The sequence below is a fragment of the Alternaria conjuncta genome (assembly GCF_024043145.1).
Source record: "Alternaria conjuncta strain BMP 0040 chromosome Unknown scaffold_14, whole genome shotgun sequence".
Lineage (NCBI taxonomy): Eukaryota > Fungi > Ascomycota > Dothideomycetes > Pleosporales > Pleosporaceae > Alternaria > Alternaria conjuncta.
In genome coordinates, this window is record NW_026250103.1 from 478,419 (window position 1) to 495,816 (window position 17,398).

General features: G+C 53.5%; 5 protein-coding genes across 5 annotated transcripts; 1 reads left to right on the forward strand and 4 right to left on the reverse strand.

Moving 5' to 3' along the window:
- Positions 1–48: 48 nt before the first annotated feature.
- J4E85_008779 (uncharacterized protein) lies at positions 49–3,449 on the reverse strand (the record flags this gene model as incomplete). The annotated part of the gene is made up of 5 exons (XM_051473003.1): positions 49–2,587; positions 2,639–2,867; positions 2,917–3,010; positions 3,063–3,220; positions 3,272–3,449. 5 exons carry the CDS (start codon positions 3,447–3,449, stop codon positions 49–51), a joined length of 3,198 nt encoding a protein of 1,065 aa, XP_051323223.1.
- A 1,705-nt stretch (positions 3,450–5,154) lies between these two features.
- On the forward strand, positions 5,155–6,495 carry J4E85_008780 (uncharacterized protein; the record flags this gene model as incomplete). Its single annotated transcript, XM_051473004.1, has 1 exon — positions 5,155–6,495. One exon carries the CDS (start codon positions 5,155–5,157, stop codon positions 6,493–6,495), a length of 1,341 nt encoding a protein of 446 aa, XP_051323224.1.
- A 4,268-nt stretch (positions 6,496–10,763) lies between these two features.
- Positions 10,764–11,252, reverse strand: J4E85_008781 (uncharacterized protein; the record flags this gene model as incomplete). Its single annotated transcript, XM_051473005.1, has 2 exons — positions 10,764–10,965; positions 11,101–11,252. The coding sequence occupies 2 exons, from the start codon at positions 11,250–11,252 to the stop codon at positions 10,764–10,766; spliced, it is 354 nt and encodes a 117-aa protein (XP_051323225.1).
- Positions 11,253–11,670: 418 nt separating this feature from the next.
- STT3 (oligosaccharyl transferase stt3 subunit) lies at positions 11,671–14,091 on the reverse strand (the record flags this gene model as incomplete). The annotated part of the gene is made up of 4 exons (XM_051473006.1): positions 11,671–11,941; positions 11,992–13,738; positions 13,801–13,881; positions 13,935–14,091. 4 exons carry the CDS (start codon positions 14,089–14,091, stop codon positions 11,671–11,673), a joined length of 2,256 nt encoding a protein of 751 aa, XP_051323226.1.
- Positions 14,092–14,328: 237 nt separating this feature from the next.
- J4E85_008783 (uncharacterized protein) lies at positions 14,329–16,409 on the reverse strand (the record flags this gene model as incomplete). The annotated part of the gene is made up of 4 exons (XM_051473007.1): positions 14,329–14,352; positions 14,536–16,012; positions 16,064–16,318; positions 16,366–16,409. The coding sequence occupies 4 exons, from the start codon at positions 16,407–16,409 to the stop codon at positions 14,329–14,331; spliced, it is 1,800 nt and encodes a 599-aa protein (XP_051323227.1).
- Positions 16,410–17,398: the final 989 nt, after the last annotated feature.

A 17,398-nucleotide genomic window follows, 5' to 3' on the forward strand; every position in this document is an offset into this window, starting at 1 on the left:
TAGCGAGGCCTGAGTAGAAGAAGCTCATGATGCTCACCAAAGCACATTCTACCACTGTCTTCCGGCGCCAGATCCAGCTGCTGCCGGCTGGCCATCAACGTTGCCAGTAAGTTCGGCGACACGCGCCTTGATACGGGCAACACGACTTTCGATGGTCTCCTCGCCACTGGTTTCACCTTCATCGGTGCGCTGGCTCTGGCTCACACTGCGGCTACGTCGGACCTGTTCTTCGCTAAGCCTTGCGGCGCGCTCTGCTGCATTCTTTCTAATTTGCGCCCATCGATCCTGAGATGGCGATTGTTGCTTTGTGAACTCGATAGATTCCTCAGAAATGTCATCCGCATACTCGGGTGCGCGTTGAGTTGGGGTCCTAGGGTTCGTCTGTTGCACCTGTCGACGAGGCACGGTCGGGGCGGCAGCGGCGTCGTCCTCGCTCTCGTCGTCAGCAGGGGCGAAAGCAGGCATGTCATCCATAGGGCCTTGGTCAAATCGAGAGAAGGCTTGGTCAATTTCTTGTTGCGTTGCTGGGGCTCCAGCAACAGGGCCGCCTGCTTGAATCGGCTCTGCGACCTCGGGCGAGGATGCTGCGGGACTAGGTTCGTAGTTTGGCGACGGTGCTTGCACGGGCTCCGGATGGTTGTCGGTGTAGGTCGGCGATGGCTCTCGTACGTTGGGCTGATGATCATCCAGTCGAGAGGTACTGCGAACGGCATCGGATGCTTGGAAGTACGAATCATCCGCAGGCGCAGGCGCAGGTACTGCTGCAGGTGTCTCGGTCTTCTTTCTTCCGAAAAGCTTCCTGAATCCACTACCTTCCTTCTTCTTCAGCTTGTTCGGTGAGATCTTCTTTCCAGATGCGGCACCCTGATCCTCACTGACGCGAGTCTTGGGCTGAGGGGCTACGACTGGCTTGCGATCGGGGATTGACTTCCTCAAGGCAGGGTGCTGGTTCGGTGTCGCGCCTGTCTGAACAGACTTCTCATCCTCGATGGGCAGTGGTGTCGCGAAGGGCGTTTCCTCGATGGGTGTGGACTGTTCCCGCGTCATTGCGACGGGGAATGTCTGTTGCTGAGGAAGTGGAGTCTGGGTAGGTGACTCATGTGGCCAAGGTACTGGTGTCACAGAGGCCTTGGTAGGCGTGGTGGTATCAATACGAGCGGGCGAGTCTCCTCGCTCAGACTTTGGTAGCGCAGGAAGGTCCCGGTTTGACACGCTTGGAGGCAGGGGGGAAGCGCGGCCATTGGCAGCTGCTGTAAGATTGTTCTTTGAGCCTCTGCCCGCAGTGTGATCACCAAGGTATTGGGCACGGAGAGCGTCCTTATCGAGGGCGGCTTCGCCAAATTTCTTGTCCCACTGCATGGCCGGACCAGCCTCGTTCACCAGATGTGGCTGCAATGTAAGCACACTGTTTGTTTTGACGGACGTAGTATCGTCGGTACGTCCTCGGCGTGTCGCAAATTCTTTTGCATCCTTCTCATCACGCTCGTTCTGAGCGAGTTTCGCGGCTGCAGCCTGTATTCTTGCGTGCTGGTCGGGGCCAATGCTAGTCTTGCTCATGGGCGTGTTGGTAGTCGTTCGGCTGTATGGCTCTTTCGGGGTTGGCTTCTTGCCTGTCGACTTCCGCCGACCAAGTCGCCCGCGCCTCGTGAAGCTGAATTTGGACTTCTTCTCCACAATGTACGCGCCCTCTTCAGGGGCAGCTGCACCCTTGACCTGCTCTTCCATGACCAGCCACTTTGCGCCCTGGATGCGTGTCTCGATCAACGTGCATCTTCCGAACGCAGCCTTGCGATCAGTAGTCTCTTCGGAAGCCAAACTGATCATCCATACCCACCAGAAAGTCTCATCCAGATCGAATTTGGTGATGCTTGCCAACTCGCCGGGCTCGAGGTCGTCTTCGCTGAGGCCATTTCGTACGTGTGACTGAGAGCTGTGTACGCGGTGCTCTCCTAGTGGTGGGAGTTTCTGGTTTGGCATCAACAGGGTAGTTGGAGGAGATTGGTTGTTCTCGTCAGCAAAACCCGAGGATAAGAAGTCCGCCCATGAAGGAGTGGTTGGGCGACCAAAGTCGGTGTTGTTTGAGCGGGGCCCGTTTCGGAGACTAGAGAACTCTTGTGGGTTGCCACCCACTGGGGTACCGTTGGTACTGGCGGAGCTGTCCATGATACCCGAAAACCCGAAGTCTTCAAAGCGGGACCATGACGGGTCTGGCGTGGTGGGGTCGGCCGAGACGGTCGATTGGTTGGCCGTAGCAATGCACTCGAGTACTCTGCGGCACTCATCTGTCAGGGCCTTGACGGTGTCGTCGTATTCGGAGAACTGCTGTAGCGCTCTGTCGTCGTCTCGGTACTCGAAGTTCTTTGCGCGACGCAGCAGGGCGAATGGTGTAGGCGAAACGGAATCCACTATCATGACCACCTTGGTTGTTCGCGTTTGCATGAGGGTCGGTGTTTGCGGAGGGTATTCGGTCTGGGAGAGCAGCGCCTGGAGTGACCGTGGTAGAGCAGAGATGCCACCGACTACGTTCATATCTGGCGAAAGCGATCGCAAGTAAGCGAAGAAGAGATGGCTGGCAGCATCCGCGGCCCTACAATTTAGTCAGTATGCGTTCGTCGACTAGTTCAGCGAGGGTGCTTACTTCTCCCATGTGCGATAACCACCGTCAAAGCCCTTGCCGTCTTCAACGAACTCAAAGGCCCACCATCCGGCTAAACGAGAGAGCTTCCTGCCACCCATGCCGTTGCTCTTGCCTCTTGCGGCGACCGCAGACAGGAGGTCGAAGAAGTCGAATATGATGTGCTTGCGAGCTTCGGAGTCGACGCTGATTGGTATGAAGGTGTCAAAAGCGTGACGCGCGAAGTTTGAATCTGGACAGAACGTCAGTGGTGATTGGGCATGTTTTTGCGGTCGCCTTACCAGACTCGCCGATTCGAAAGAGCTCGTATGCGTCCCAGGTGACTACACCGCCGGGCAGTCTGCTCCAGCACCATTTTATGATACTGCAGAGCGTCTGGCTACGTCAGCGCATGGATCGATGTGGTGAGACGGGTATGTTAGCCTACCAATGGCTCGGTGAGGCGCAGTTCCTGTGCCAGCCCCTCGCCTGTGTATTGCCGTGTGCCCTCGTAGGCGGCTTTGAAGAAGTTGCGTACGAAGTTGCGGGAGGCACTCGTGTCGGAGGTGGGGCGGAAGGGGAGGAGCATAAAGGGCATGTCCAGGGCTTTCGCGTGTTAGCAGTGCGTGCGGGGTGCCAATTGACGGGTCGACGTACCCCTCGATTTCATCTCTTGGGTGCAGACGTGGATGAGCTCCTGGATCTCGTCGGGCGCGACATCCTTGCGCGTCCATGATTCCTCCCAGCGGGGCTTGGGCGGCGCGACGGGCTCGGGGGCAGTTTTGGCGCCCTTTTGCTTGTCCTTGGAGTGGAAGACATTCTTGAAGAAAGGCATGTTGGCGTATGGCGGGGTGCGTGGCTTGTGTCCCGAGGGTCTTCGCTACCACCAGTGCGAGTGACGCAGATGCGCTCGGGGGTGGATGCGCGACGCGGTAGTAGCGCGATGCAGGGACGGATGCTATTCAATTGCTTTTTCTGCGTATGGCTGCTGTGTTAGCAGTGTAGGTGTATAAAATCACTGCAAAGAGGTTTCTGGGCTCGGGCGGCCGAGGGGACGGATGGCTGCTGGCGGGAAAGGAGAAGAGCAGGCAGTTGCAGTCCGGCAGGCCTCATTAGGGTACAGGCGAAATAAGTTCCAATCGACGCCCGTCAATCGCCCATCCCTGCGCTGCCAAGCCCTCCCTTTGCAGCTAGCCCTCGCTCGCAGCCGTGGCTCCTGCACGGGACAGTGGCTTCTGTTTCGCATCTTTGCTTTAGTCGCCAGCACACCAGTCCCGGTACTCGAAAATCTACGCGGCAAACGCCTGCCTCTGGTGCGCGATTGGCGGGGCGGTGTTGATGTGTTGTCCCTCGTCGCGTCATCCACCGCGCATCCCCACCGTGTCACCGCTGACACCGCCTCATATCGCGCCCACTCGCCCTGCCTGGGCTGCTTCATCACCACCAGCCTTATCCCAGCTCTCAACACCACACAGCACCACTTCACGACGCCTCGTGGGACTGACCCTGCGTTATGCGCCCGCTGCTGATCCGACTAGCTCCCGACCCCAAGGGCCGTTGTCTCGTACGCATGAACCTGACTCCACTGTAAATCTAATACTCGTGATGCTATGGCGGCGGCTGAGAAGAAGCACATGCACCAGCTGAACTCACCCGAGGCCGGAGCATCCTATCTGACAGCCGCTGGCAGTGGCACCAACTGTACATGCTCGGATACAAGGGCACATCTTCCTGATCAATTATCGCAGGCAATTGGTTTGTCACATGTCAATATACAAGGTGTAACGCGACAAGCAACCAATTTGTGTTGATGCAACGGCAGTGTCGTGAGAACACCATCTTACCCTTATGCTCACGTCAATACTCAACGTCTTATCGTCTCTCTGCTTTTTGCTTCCAGACAACCGCGTGACCGTCGCGCGCAATTTCCTGCAAACCCTTCCTGGTGGTACTTCGGCGTATCTTTGAAACGACAGAACAAAGTCAACTCTCCTTCACTTCCGCCCGCGTTCCGATGGCACGCCAATGTGTTCATGGCAGAACCCTGGTGGGAATGCAGGCTCAGTGGACATGACATCAGCATAGAAGCCCTGGTTTCTCTGTATCTGAGCCTGCAGGAGCTACCAATAGGGGGCAGACTATCGGCAGTATTTTCAGCAGAGACACCCTATAAATTCAGATCGACAGGTGTTGTACCGCGAGAGACACCGTCTCAACTCTTCCTGATGCAGACGAGTGCTCACGCCCGACGTGTTGTCTTCGGGCTTGTGCAATCGCCAAGCGTGCGGGCACGTGTTTTCGTGATCTGCGCTAGCCAAAGCTTCAAATCCATTCTGGCCTAGCTCCAAAGCTATCGAAATGCCGTCCCGTTGACATCTCGACTTTGTCTGTACCCTGAACGCGTTCAAAAGCGACCCCTCGTGACATCTAATTAATGCGATCACCAGAACTAGTCCCTTCTTGAAAGATCCGCGCGCAATTCCGGGTTCGCTTTCGTTTTAGTTATTCTCTCTGTTGCGGGGTGCAGACAACTTCCGATCATGCCAGCCCAAACAACATGTCCGATACCCGAAGTCGACCGCGCACTGTCGTCATACATAAACAATCGGGAAGACACGCTAAGGATTCGACGCGCTCTTTCCAAGTATCTCACCTCAAGCCTGAGGCCCGTCAATGCAGCGACCCAGAACCAGCATCTGAACCACGAGTGCCCACAGAACCTGTCTGCGGCCAACACCAACCCACCAGGCCTGAAGGACACTCGCTTGGAATATCTACAAGCTCTGCGGGCTAATTCCCAAGCGCAAACAAGACACCGTGAACTTCAGACGTCATTAGAAGACCTACGCAACCGCTACGTAGAGGAGAACCCAACGCAGCCAGAATCAGAATACGACAATGAAGTTACGCGAGGTTATGTTGCTTTACTACGACAGCGCCGGCGCTATGCAGAACTTCAGGTCATCCAAGAGTCTCTAGACAAGCTCCTCACCGCAAAGCCGTCGACTGCTGCGGCCGACCCAAGAGCTTCCATCAAAACCGCCATCGGCGAGCAACCAGACTTACCCGCCGAGAGGCTAGAGCACCTATCGCAAGCCGAAGATGATCAAAACTGGGTCTTCAAGCTGAAGCAGGAGGTTCTCGAGGCGCGGACAGCCATGGAGCGCGCCCAGGCCGCGAGGCAGAAGGCCCAGGACGAAATGCCGGGTGAGCCCAGCTTACAAGCGCAAGTTCATGCACTCGAGCGAGCAAGAGACGAGCTCGTTGATTGGGTGCAAGGGGAGCTGGCCAAGATGGAAGAGGATAGTGTTTTCCTTGAGGATGCCTCTCCCGTCAAACGTCCAGTCAGCGTCGCGGCACCCGTCGATCTAGCGTCAGCAGAGACACAGATACGAGAATCCTACAACAAGTACATCGAAGCTCGTGCTAGTCTGCTCGAAGCTCATGCAAGCCTCCAGCAACCGTTGGATCTCCAGACTGACGATCAGAATGGCGGTCAAACTACACCCAACGAAGACAGCAAAGCCGCAGCAACGAAGCCTATTCGGCCAATCACCAAACTCTTGCCTTACCTCCCGCATCTTACCCAGATAGCCAACAACGAGCGTTCTCTACTCCAGCAATCTGTATACCTCCAGAGTCAGATAGCATCCGCAGACCAAGACATTGAAGAAGCGCTTCTTCGGCTCTCTGGTGAAAGCCATCTTCTACCCGCTGGTTCGAAGGAAGTCGCAGCATGGGGCAAGACAGCACGGGAAGCTGAGGCGGCTACTGAAAAACTGGTGAAAGAGCGTTTGCAAGCTGCCCGGCAAGAAGTGGGCAGTGTGAGCACGATTGTAGAGCTCTGCTCGTTGCAGAGTAAGGTGTTGGAGTCGGCGTAGAGCAAGAAGGAGGGAACATCATCTTTGTCGGTCGCAAAGTATTTTGGTATGATTCTTAAACATTCCCATAGCTTCCGCCCACAGAACATGGAGTAGCTACTTAGTACCGCCGCACAATACATGAACTTCAAGTAGATTCCTCTTAGTTCTCGTCAGAAGCGCACCATCATCGTACGTTGGAACGATCATGTCAAGCAGCCAGCCTCAGTCGACTCAACAAAGTCGTGCCAGAGTAAGACAATTCACATTGAATCAGAGTCATGGAAAGCACCAGGTAGTCATATTCCACGCATGATCTACCCAAATGACTTATCTTGGGACCCAGAAAGCATGAAACCTCTTCTTCGGAACTTTCGAAGTTTTACCTCGCGGGGGAGAGTGGTGGAGAGTGCAGAAGCATAAAGCGCAGATGACAGGCTTTATATAGCCGTCGGTATCAGTTTTGAACAGCAACATGTGTTTACGATCTGTGTCAGATGCACACGAAGCATCCCATTGTCGTCAGGAACTTTGAAGTCTTGTACGACGGCTACATGTCTACTATGCACCACTTTTTCGTTTCTCAGAACTACTGGCATTTTAATCGTAAGATGTATCATTGAGAAATTTGCGTATAAATTCACTATTCTCTTTTCCTTAGACATGGCATTGCATCCTTTTGGTTTTGTTCCAGAGTCCAGGAGGAGAGGCCATGCAATAGTTGCAGCGTACTTTTGATTTAGCAAAGTCGGGCTTCGAGACATCGAAAAGTGAAAGAGAACAGAACCCAAAGGTTTTTGTGCTCCTTGTATTGTCGAAACGGGACATGTGATTGTAGAATGTGCATTTTGAATGACAATAGCCCTTGGATGGATTCCGTTCTCAGCTCGCGCCAGGACATAATTCGACGCCCTCGATTTTTTTGGTAAGAAGACATGAAAGAGCATCTCAATATTTTGAGTTGGAGACCGAGCAGCTTGGGTTGATAAGAGGAAGACTGTGAGGGGCAGGAACGGGCTTTTATATATGTAAGCGATCAGTGCGCTATTCTAGCTTCGCGATACAAGCCATAGCCAAGTATGTTGCGGGCCAGCTATCCAGCATCAATACATATCAGCGAACACCATAGTGTTGGCGCATAGTTAGTGACTGCCTGAGCACTCTTAACCATCAAAGGACATTCTCGTGTTTTTGAAGATGAGCACATGTGTTCATGTATTCGACAACGGGACATCTAGTCTCCTTGGTCTTCTCCATGACGTACGTGCGCAAGTACGTGTCTCAGAACCGTATTTTCCGACAAGAACATTAAGACTTTATATGTGAATGCTGCAGCGTACACTCAAACATACGTTCAACATGTCTCGAATTCCTGCTCACACATAAGGCTGTCGCCGATTGTTTTGGTTCAAACAACGCAGAAAACATCACCAGTCTCTGGATAGTTTTTGGAACATCGGACCATCGTGTATTGGTTTTAGTGGTCAAAGGTGAGTACATGCGAGGAGAAGAGCTGTACCAGGTCGATGTTTTATACACGATCCAGCACTACCTAGGTACTCACACTATTTAATATAGCGGGGGGTTTTTTTTTTCGTGCGTAAAAGTGAACACTCAGTCTCATCAAATCTTTTCTTCCCGCTTTTCTCACTCCGAAAAAAAAGGATATTGTGGAAGAGAGCGACGGCGAACACGCACCAGCCATGGCTAGATTGTTGACGTTTTTTGAAATGCGCACATGAAAAATCGGGATACAAATTTGGAGTAAACCGCAGCGATGAACCCACAGACATGGGCTTGTGCAGTCCGTCTTTTGGAGATTTGTCTTTTTACAAAGTAGTAAAGGAATGAGAAGAGAAAGCGTCCTTCTCAGCATAGGATTTTCAGCAGTGCAGTTTTGAAAGCCAGGAGAAACTCCATATTGAGCGGCTTTGCTTTTTTGAATATGTTTCAGGTTTGAAAGATGATGTAGAAAGTAAGGAAGCGGCAGGCTGTGAGCTTATATATGCTCCGTCAAAGGTCTGTGCATTTATCTTTCGTGGTTAGTAGAGAATCGCTCGAATCCGACATCACCTGACCCAAGGTCTGCCTTCGCTGAAAACAGAACATTAAAAGAAATCTAAGGAGGTATCGTAGGTATCTATGCATCAGTAATCGTTCAAAACCAATCCAAGTATGCTCCGCCTCATCGCATAGCCACCACACAACTCGCTTGTGCCAAGCTTTTACATACTCATCACCTCCAACAGCCTAGACGTCTCTCCAATTCCGACTAGTCACTCGCTCTCTCGTATCCAGCCTCGGGCCTCTACCCATCTCACGATACTCTCTCGCAAGCCCACCTCTATCACTTCCCTGATCGATCATCCTCACTGTCCTCCTCTCTTCCACAAATGTAGCAGGTTGTCCATTTTCATCGATACCCTTCCAGCTTCTGATATCATTGATCTCAGCTGAATGTGCGCTCTCCGAATCGGTATCATCATCTTCTTGTCTTCGGCGACTAGGCGGTGGAGTCATAGAACGAGTCCGTTCGAGTGCTCGTGGGCGGGAGACATGGCGAAATAGTGGCCGCGGTGGCCGTTCAGGTGACAGAGGAGAGGGCGGAAGACGGGGTGTGCGACGTGCGGGAAGAGGAGAGATGTTCCGCACGAGTACCTCCTCAAACCGTCTTGAGGGCGGAGGAGAAGGTGAAATACGGCGCTGTCGATCAATGCGAATTTCCTCTTCGTACTCCCTTCTTGGTGATGGCGATGAGTGCCGTATACGGATCCTCTCGAAGTCCTGTGATAGTGGCTCTTGTGGAGGATCGTCTACAACCCGACTGCGGGAATAATCTCGGTAATGCTTGTACTTGTTGCCACTCGTCAGTCGTTCATCGGCATACCTTGATCTTCCTCTTGGCTCCAGTACTGGCTCTTCTTGCCTCCTTCCACCGCCAAAGTGAACACGAGGTCCTCCGACTTCGACGTGCATGCTCTGCTGACTTTCGCGCATAGTATCTCTTCGCCTGTGGGAGGTTTCGTGCTCGGTGTCTAGGGGCTTCAGGATGCTCCGACTAGGTGAATCCAAACGGCGACGTGGCACAGAATCAGCATTGCTCGAAGTTTCATCCGACGCCTTGAGAAAGCTACGCTGCTCTGGTCCAATCGGGTGGTACGGCCTCGGATGCGACATGAGACGAGCTTCCGCTTCCTCGTTTCGCCTTTCAGCCCGGAGGCTAATACGAATTGGAGATCTACTTGTACTCCTAGTCCGACGTTCCTGAGACTCGCTCCGATAGACAACTCTCGAAGATCTTGTCGGCGGCGGGGGCGACGGACTGAGTTCGATGATCCTTGAACTTGCCCGGCGCGATGGACTTCTCTCGACCTTCCTGTAGGAGTGAGTACGGACAACGTCTGGAGGAGGCCACACCTCGTCAGATCTCGAGGCAAGACTGGGAAGTGGCGGAGGTGGCGCAGGGTACACTTCATCCGACCGTGTTTCCCTAGTGCGGACGATGTCAGGCGGGGGCCAAACTTCACCAGCATACCTTGAAGAGCGGCGAGGACTCAATGAAGAAGCTTTGAGTTTTCGTTCCGATCTAAACTCTCGTGTCGGCTGCTGAAGCACTCGCAGGCCCAGGCGCGCCTGACTAGACTCTCGTCTAACAACACGAGGACGACTGGGAGAGTATCGCGTAACATAGATCTCCTCTCTATTTTGTCTCCGGCCCCTCCGCTCGTCATGGTCGATGTCGATGTGGACACACTCTTTAGGCCAGTCGCAGGGTTCCTCGGCCGTACATCTTCGAATGTACCTGTATCTGCTGCTTGAGCGATGTGCGCCTGCAAGCTTCTTTTTGCACCTTCGACAGGGTGTGGGGACCATGGGCTTGTTAGGAAGGACCGGGTTGTTGCGATGAAAACCTGCGGAGCGCATCTCGCCGCAGTGACTGCAGGTGTGACAGAGCATAACTGGCACAGCTACTTCTTCTACCTGCGGAGGTGGTGCTTGCGCGGCATGTGATTGTCCGTATTGTTCGTAATGGTATTGCTCGCTTGTCTGCCTCGATCTTGACTCCATGATCTCTTGCTGCGTGTTGCGTGACGATGGTACCATTGCGCTCGTAAGAGGAGCGGCTCGTCGACGTTCCATCCCAGAACCTGGATTGCTATACTGCCAGTCGGCGTTGTACCCCGGCGGAGGCGGTGGTCGTGCGTCGTAGCCCTGTGGAATATGAGCGTGCCCTTGTGGTCCGGCTACTGGCGGTGCCCGCTGTTGATCCTGTTGTTGTGACTGAGGGCTTAGGAGCGGTGGTGGGCGCTGTGGGATCCCCAGATGATTGTACACGCCCTGGCCGTATCCACCCTGTTGAGGGTATCCAGCTTGTTGAGGGTATCCAGCTTGTTGAGGATAGCCTCCCTGGTATCCGGGAAAAGAAGCGACGGACGAGGCAGCTGGCGGAGGCGTGGGTGCTGCGGGAGGGACTCCGAGCCCTTGGAATTGCTAGACGGTGGGTAAGCCAGGTTCTATATTTGCTGACGCACTGCGCGCGGGCGTCGATGAGATGGGGCCAAACATGATTACGTCTATTCTTGCTGTCAGCCAACTTCTGGTCTCAGGCGACAATGGCGCACTTACACATTGTAAAGATACGAATTGGCTGGCCGGGCGAAGGAGCCGGGGTACTGAGGAATTGGCTGGCCTTGATCTTGGCCTTGCCCGTTACTGCCACTGCCGCCGGTGCGGCCCATATACGACTCAAAGGCCCTTCTCTGTTCTTCGTTCGCCATACTGTGGTTTGAGAAGGTGCGGACGTGCGACTCGAAGGCGGAGGGAAGGCGGAGGAGTGGCCCTGGTCGAGGGTCCCACGTGGGCGACCGGGAAAGCGCGAGGAGGTGTTAAGAGGAAGGAGCGACAGAGAGATGTGGGGTAGACAAATGATGGTTGGAAAAGCATGTGAGAAAGCATGTCGACGAACGTGGAGTCAAAGTGAAAGAGCAGACGCACAAGCAGGATTGCGCGACTGCGAAACCGCATCTCCAATCGTGATAGTCAATCTCACCGCAACTCACCTCCAGGATACCGACGATGGGACTTAAATATTCTTTTATTTCTTCCCAGACGCCCGCCTGCGAACAATGCCAACATGGCTTCTTATTTGTACAAATGCTATAGATCTCTAGCAAGATTTTGGTACGCCCACCACATCTACTCAACTCTCAATACCCTAGGTCCCTTCCTCTTGGTGGACCGCTTCTTCTTGTGGCCCTTGTCGAACGATACGGCGCTTTGATGGTCGCGACCAAAGTTGTCAAGATCCTTGACCTTGTAGATCCTGATGATCCAGTTCTCGCTGGTAAAGGCCTCCTCGATGGTGCTGAGCTCGGGGCCCTGTGCGGGAAGACGCGCGCCACGGACACGGTCCTGGGCTTGTCCAGCGGGGAACAGCGCGTTGTAGTTGTAGTAAGACATCTTGTACCTGATATACTGTTAGTAGCTGCAGTAGCTGGTGTGGACTACATCACTTACATCAAGCTGTTCTTCATGGTGGGGGTAGCCTCCTCGTCTACACGGTACTCGCCTCGTGGAGTGAAGAAGTTGCGCTCCTTGACCTCATCGGGCCAGATACCCTCGGCAATCCTGACCATCCAGAGGAACTTGTTGATGTCGTCTCCAGAGTAACCAAGTAGACCACCAAAGACGACCAATACGTAGTCGACCTCGTGTTGACGCATGATGGGGTAGCTGACCTCCTCCCTGGAGCTCATAGCCTTACCGACGGTAGCGATGTGCGTGTTGTTCCAGGTGTTGTTGTCGACAAGGGTTGGGCGGTCGGCCATACCACCAATCTGGTATCCGTAGTCCCACCACGACATGATCTTGGCGTTCTGAGGGGTGTTCTGCCTGAGCCAGTAGTATGCCTCACGGTAGTCATCGATGATGTGTTGGCTACCGTCAGGAAGTCTGGATGCGAGCACGACGGAGGGCGAAGAGTAGGCGTTCGAAGTGACCCATGTGCAGTGCAGAACGAACAGCATGAGGTAGATGGCGGCGGTTCCGGCGACGGTAAGCTTGGAGGCATACGAGTAGATGCCGACGAGCGGGTTGCGTGTAGATCGGAGACCCTCGGGAAGGATAGCTGCAGCAGCGACTGCAGCGGTATCGGTGCTGCCGTTCTCGGTGACGGGCTTGGGGGTCTTGACGTCGAGGTAGGTGTCGAGAATCTGCGAGAAAGCGATTGCCGATGCAACGCAGACAATGGGAGTCAAAGTGAGCATGAGACGGACCATGACACCAGCGAAGTAACTGGCGAGCACAGCGTAGATAACAATGAAGACCTGCTCGTCGGTCAAAGTGCGGAAGCACAAGTAGACACCGGCGGGGAAGAGCCAGATCATCATGTTGAGATCGAAGAAGAAAGCGGGCCATGCGGTAGGCTGGTGCTCGGAGACGGAGGCGATGATAGGAATGTGAATCTTGGCGTATCCGGTGTCCCAGAGCGAGTAGAAACGGCCAGTCCAGGGCGCAATGACGCCAGAGACGGTAAGAAGCACCAGTCCTCCGACACCGATGAGGAAGACACTTAGAACCAGAGCGCGGAGCAGCGTCTGGAACTGCTTGCCGGGAAGCTGTGCGCGAACCCAGTCGACAAAGGCCACCAGCTGGAGGAGACCAAAGACACCGAGCGCGGACATGTGCTCGCTACTGCGGATGGGCAAGAAACCGACGAAGGGAATCTGCATACTCGCAAGCGTACCGAGCGCATACCACGACGTGTAGCTGACGTACAATCTCGGACTGTATCGTCCCATGCAGATCAAGACGAAAGCGTGCAGGGGCAGCAAGTTGGTGATGAAGACGTATCCACCCCACGCTGACACCATGTATCCGTAGAACAGCGCAGTCAATGCACCCCAGAACATGGATCCGAGCTTGACTGCCTTGATCCACAGGAAGAAGGTGAAGACGAGCAGGAAGATGGCAATGGCCTCGTTATCGTAACTTCCTGCGACGGATCGCGAGATGTAACCGGGGGTGATGCCCATGAAGGCTGCGGCGAGCAGACCGGCCGAGGGCGACGGGACCATCTCGGAGGTCAGGAGGTACGTCGCGAGCGCGGTAAGACCTGAGAAGGCAGGCGCGAGGAGGACACAGATGTTTCGAATGTCGACGGGCATGGCGAGAGCGCGGAGGGCGTGGTAGATGACACCGCTGGTGACCATCAGCCCGGGGTAGAGAGTACCACCCGTGACTCGTCCAAGAGGGTGCCATGTTCCTGCATTCCATGTCAGTCCATTGTAGCTACATGGCATCGGGGCATGCGGCGGAGATGCGTACGGTCGTCGAACCAGTCCCAGAAGCTGTAGAAGCCATTCTGTACAAGGTATTTCGTCGCTCGGAAGTTGAACCACGGATCGACTGCATTGTATAATCAGTCAATTGCCCCATATCTCCTCAATTGTAGTACTGACACTCGTGGATGATGCTCTCAAAGCGAATTACGGAGAACAGACGACTGCTTACGGCGGCGGCAGCGATGAGGCACAGGATAATCACCCGGAGCAAGCCTCGAGTATTGCGGCCGGTCGCCTGCTTGAGCAGCTGCCCGTCATCTACGGCGGCAGCCATGTTTGCAGGAGAAGTTAAGGAAGGTGAGGTTGTTGGTCGCAAGGCCGCGTCACGGAACTTCTCGAGAGCTATGCTTCATGAGCACACGTTTCCAACTCCACGCCTCGGCATTTGGTTTCGCCGACCTTCAACACCCCTGCAACGTCATCACCATCACCATGTCCGCGACAGCCACGGAGCGCCGTTCAACACACAACATTCTTTCACTTTATATCGATTCACATATGCGAAAATTGTCTACTGGGTATCTGGATCTGGGCTCTGAGATATCACTAGTCTGCGCAAAAGAAATCCATCATGAAAGCCTCCGTCTCTTCAACATTGCAACTGGCGCAGACGCGATGGTTGCAGTTGGCGCAAGCAACATCTACAACACCGCAAGGGTTCTGACATACGCACTGTATTTATTAGCACTGTTGCAAATAGCTGAGACGGGTAACTTACACAATAGCGATTTGTTACCATGGTCTTTTGTCTTCGCTTTGCGTGTCGTTCGCCATATGCCGAATCTTCTGAACGCTGTCGTTTTACTGCAGTTCCTAGCGCGATATCACCTGCAAGTAGCGAGGGTCGCATCGATTCATGGCTTGACATCGGCATACTGGGCATGTTGTTTGGAGGGGGAGGATGCGGCTGTCGCGGCTGTGGAACATCGTCATCCACGTCGCCGGTAGCATCCACATCGCCATCCTTTTCCCTCTCGTCCTCATCGTCAAAGTAGTCTCGTTTCTTCTTCTCTTCTAGCAGCTCTTTCTTCGGTCGGTTCTCTTCAGCACAGATCCAGTCATCGATATTCCTCCTCTCCTTCTCGAAGTGACGGGCGATGTGATCGAACCGCTCGTCCCAAGCTGCGTTGCGTCGCTCTTTGAGCCGCACTATATCTTTGCACAGGCCACACCAGAAAGTACCTTGGCAGTTCTTGCCAATCCTGCGGAGGTTGACACGCTCTTGAGTAACTTCACACGCCATCTTATGCTCCCTCTCCAGGTGGTTCTTGAACGCTCCTTCGCGGTATAGATGCACACCACAGACCTGACCTGTCTGAAGTACTTGGCCGCAGCGAAAGGCTTCCTGCTGGAAATGCTGACTGTTCTCGTGGCGCTTCCAATCTGACTTTGCGCCAAAGCGTTTGTGGCACTTAGGATATGTGCATCCATAAGGCCTGTTATGTCGCTTGATGTGCTTACGCAGATCGCAATCACGAGCGACGGCAAATTCGCAGCCAGACATCGGACATAGCTTGTCATTGTTTGAAGAGCTCTTGCTGGAGCGACGCTGTTCTGTGTCGGGGGATCCTGGGCCTTTATTGACAAGCTCAGCAATCATCTTTAACAATGCATGATTCTTATCAGACTTCGACGGCCTCCTGGACATATCGTCGCGGTTGGCTTTTTGTAGCAACTCTAGTATGCGACTCTCAATATCCACAGGCTCCGGCGAATGCAAGCGCTGTTCAGACTTCCTCTTGAGCTCTAGTGCTTGCTGCTCAGCCTTAGTCTGGGGTGCATTGGATAAAGAAGAACCCTGTGAGGACTTTTGAATCTTGAGATGGTTACTTCCAGACGCGCCAGGAGCGACCTTGATAGTGGAGAGAGAATCCTGTATTCCCGGTGCATTGTGCCGAGAACGAGTCACCTTCGACACTTTCTGAACGCGACCGTTGTGTGGTGCGGAAGTAGGCCCGGGTCCAGAGAGCTGAGATAGTGACTGTGCTTTTGGCACAAATACGGAGTCCTGGCTCGGCGAAGTTAGATATCTGGCATCCTGCATCATGGGAAAGTCCATCATAGACATGTTGCCCATCGTTGGGCTTATGGAGAAAGGAATCTCCATGCCAGCGACTGTTGACCCAATGTCCAGGGGTGTAACGGTTGCTTTACTCTCTATAGGAGAGTCGACTCGCCTGGGTCGCCATACCGATCTATCAATGTCAGCTTAGCTGACTCTTCAAGCATGAACTGTGCAAATCTACCTTTCTACGAGATCGAGTACGTTCTCATCTTTGTGCATCCTCTCAACATGCTGCTTGAAGTTGTCTAGGCGTGGCCAGATCTTCTCTTTGTTCCTACAATCCTCCACAGCACACTGATAGGACTTCTTGTCAATATCCTTCCGATGTAGGCTTTTCTGATGCCGCTCAAGATCGTTCGTAGTTGTGAACCCCTCTACCCTTTTGCAGCCGGGTACGTCACACTTGAAGGGTTTGCTGTGCTTGAGCATGTGCTTCCTGTCACCTTCATCAGCACATGGTCATCTCATAGTGATGCCGCATACGCACTTGAACTCTGAGTTGCACTTGAGTACTTCTGAGCACTCATAGCATGGAAAGTCTTTCTTTGACCTCGACCTCCCACTACGACTGCTGACATGGGATCGTTGATCTGAAGGCATCCGTGACATCGTAGGAGCCTCGCTTGTGGCAGACTCGACATGCATGTTGCTAATATCTGACATGAAACTTGCCGATAGTTCCTGATGGAGATGATCGGGATCATTGCTTATGACCGACTTGGTGTTCCGCGAAACGTAACCCTCGTCAGATGGCAAAGCCTGACTATCAACGTCAGATCCTGGACTCCATGGGAACTGGAAATTCACATTCGATCGAGGGGAAAGATCATGAGAGCTACCAGACTGAGATAGCCTCATATTGTACGGACTCCATGCTGGCTCCGGTCCTCTGCCTGCAGTCGGACCATGATAAGGCCGTGCATATCGTGGATCGAGAAGGTCAAAATCCCTCGGTATATGGGATCCAATACCATTATCAAACAGAGAGAGATTGGTTTGAAGATGATTCATACGATCGAAGCCTCTCGTATGTGATGCAGTTCTTGGAGCATGTAAGGAGGCTGATGAGCTAGATCTTTGGCTCCGTACACTATGTGCACTTCGTGGTTGTTGGGAAAACGTGCTCTGCGGCGTCTGCACAGGATCAATATGCAGTGCAGGTATCTGGCGGCCATAGTATTGGTTGGGAACTGAAATGTTATAAGACTGTTGACAGTCCCCGTTCTGGTTGTGGAGTGACATGTTCGCTATCACGGGTCAGCATCTTTCGGGGCTGCCTCAGGCATCAACATGCCACCCAATTCATCCCAACCAGCTCTCGAACATGGAAAGAGGCATCATCGTCATACAAGCATCATTGTATAAGTACAGACAAGAAGAGAAATAAGAGTATAGAAAAAGGCAACAACAAAACATACCTGTAATCTCAACTCGTCAGCCTACCGCGATATGGAAGCCTTACGCCTGCCTCAAGGAACGCCGTACGCAAACCGTTTCAGAAGAACAGGCGCGCAGC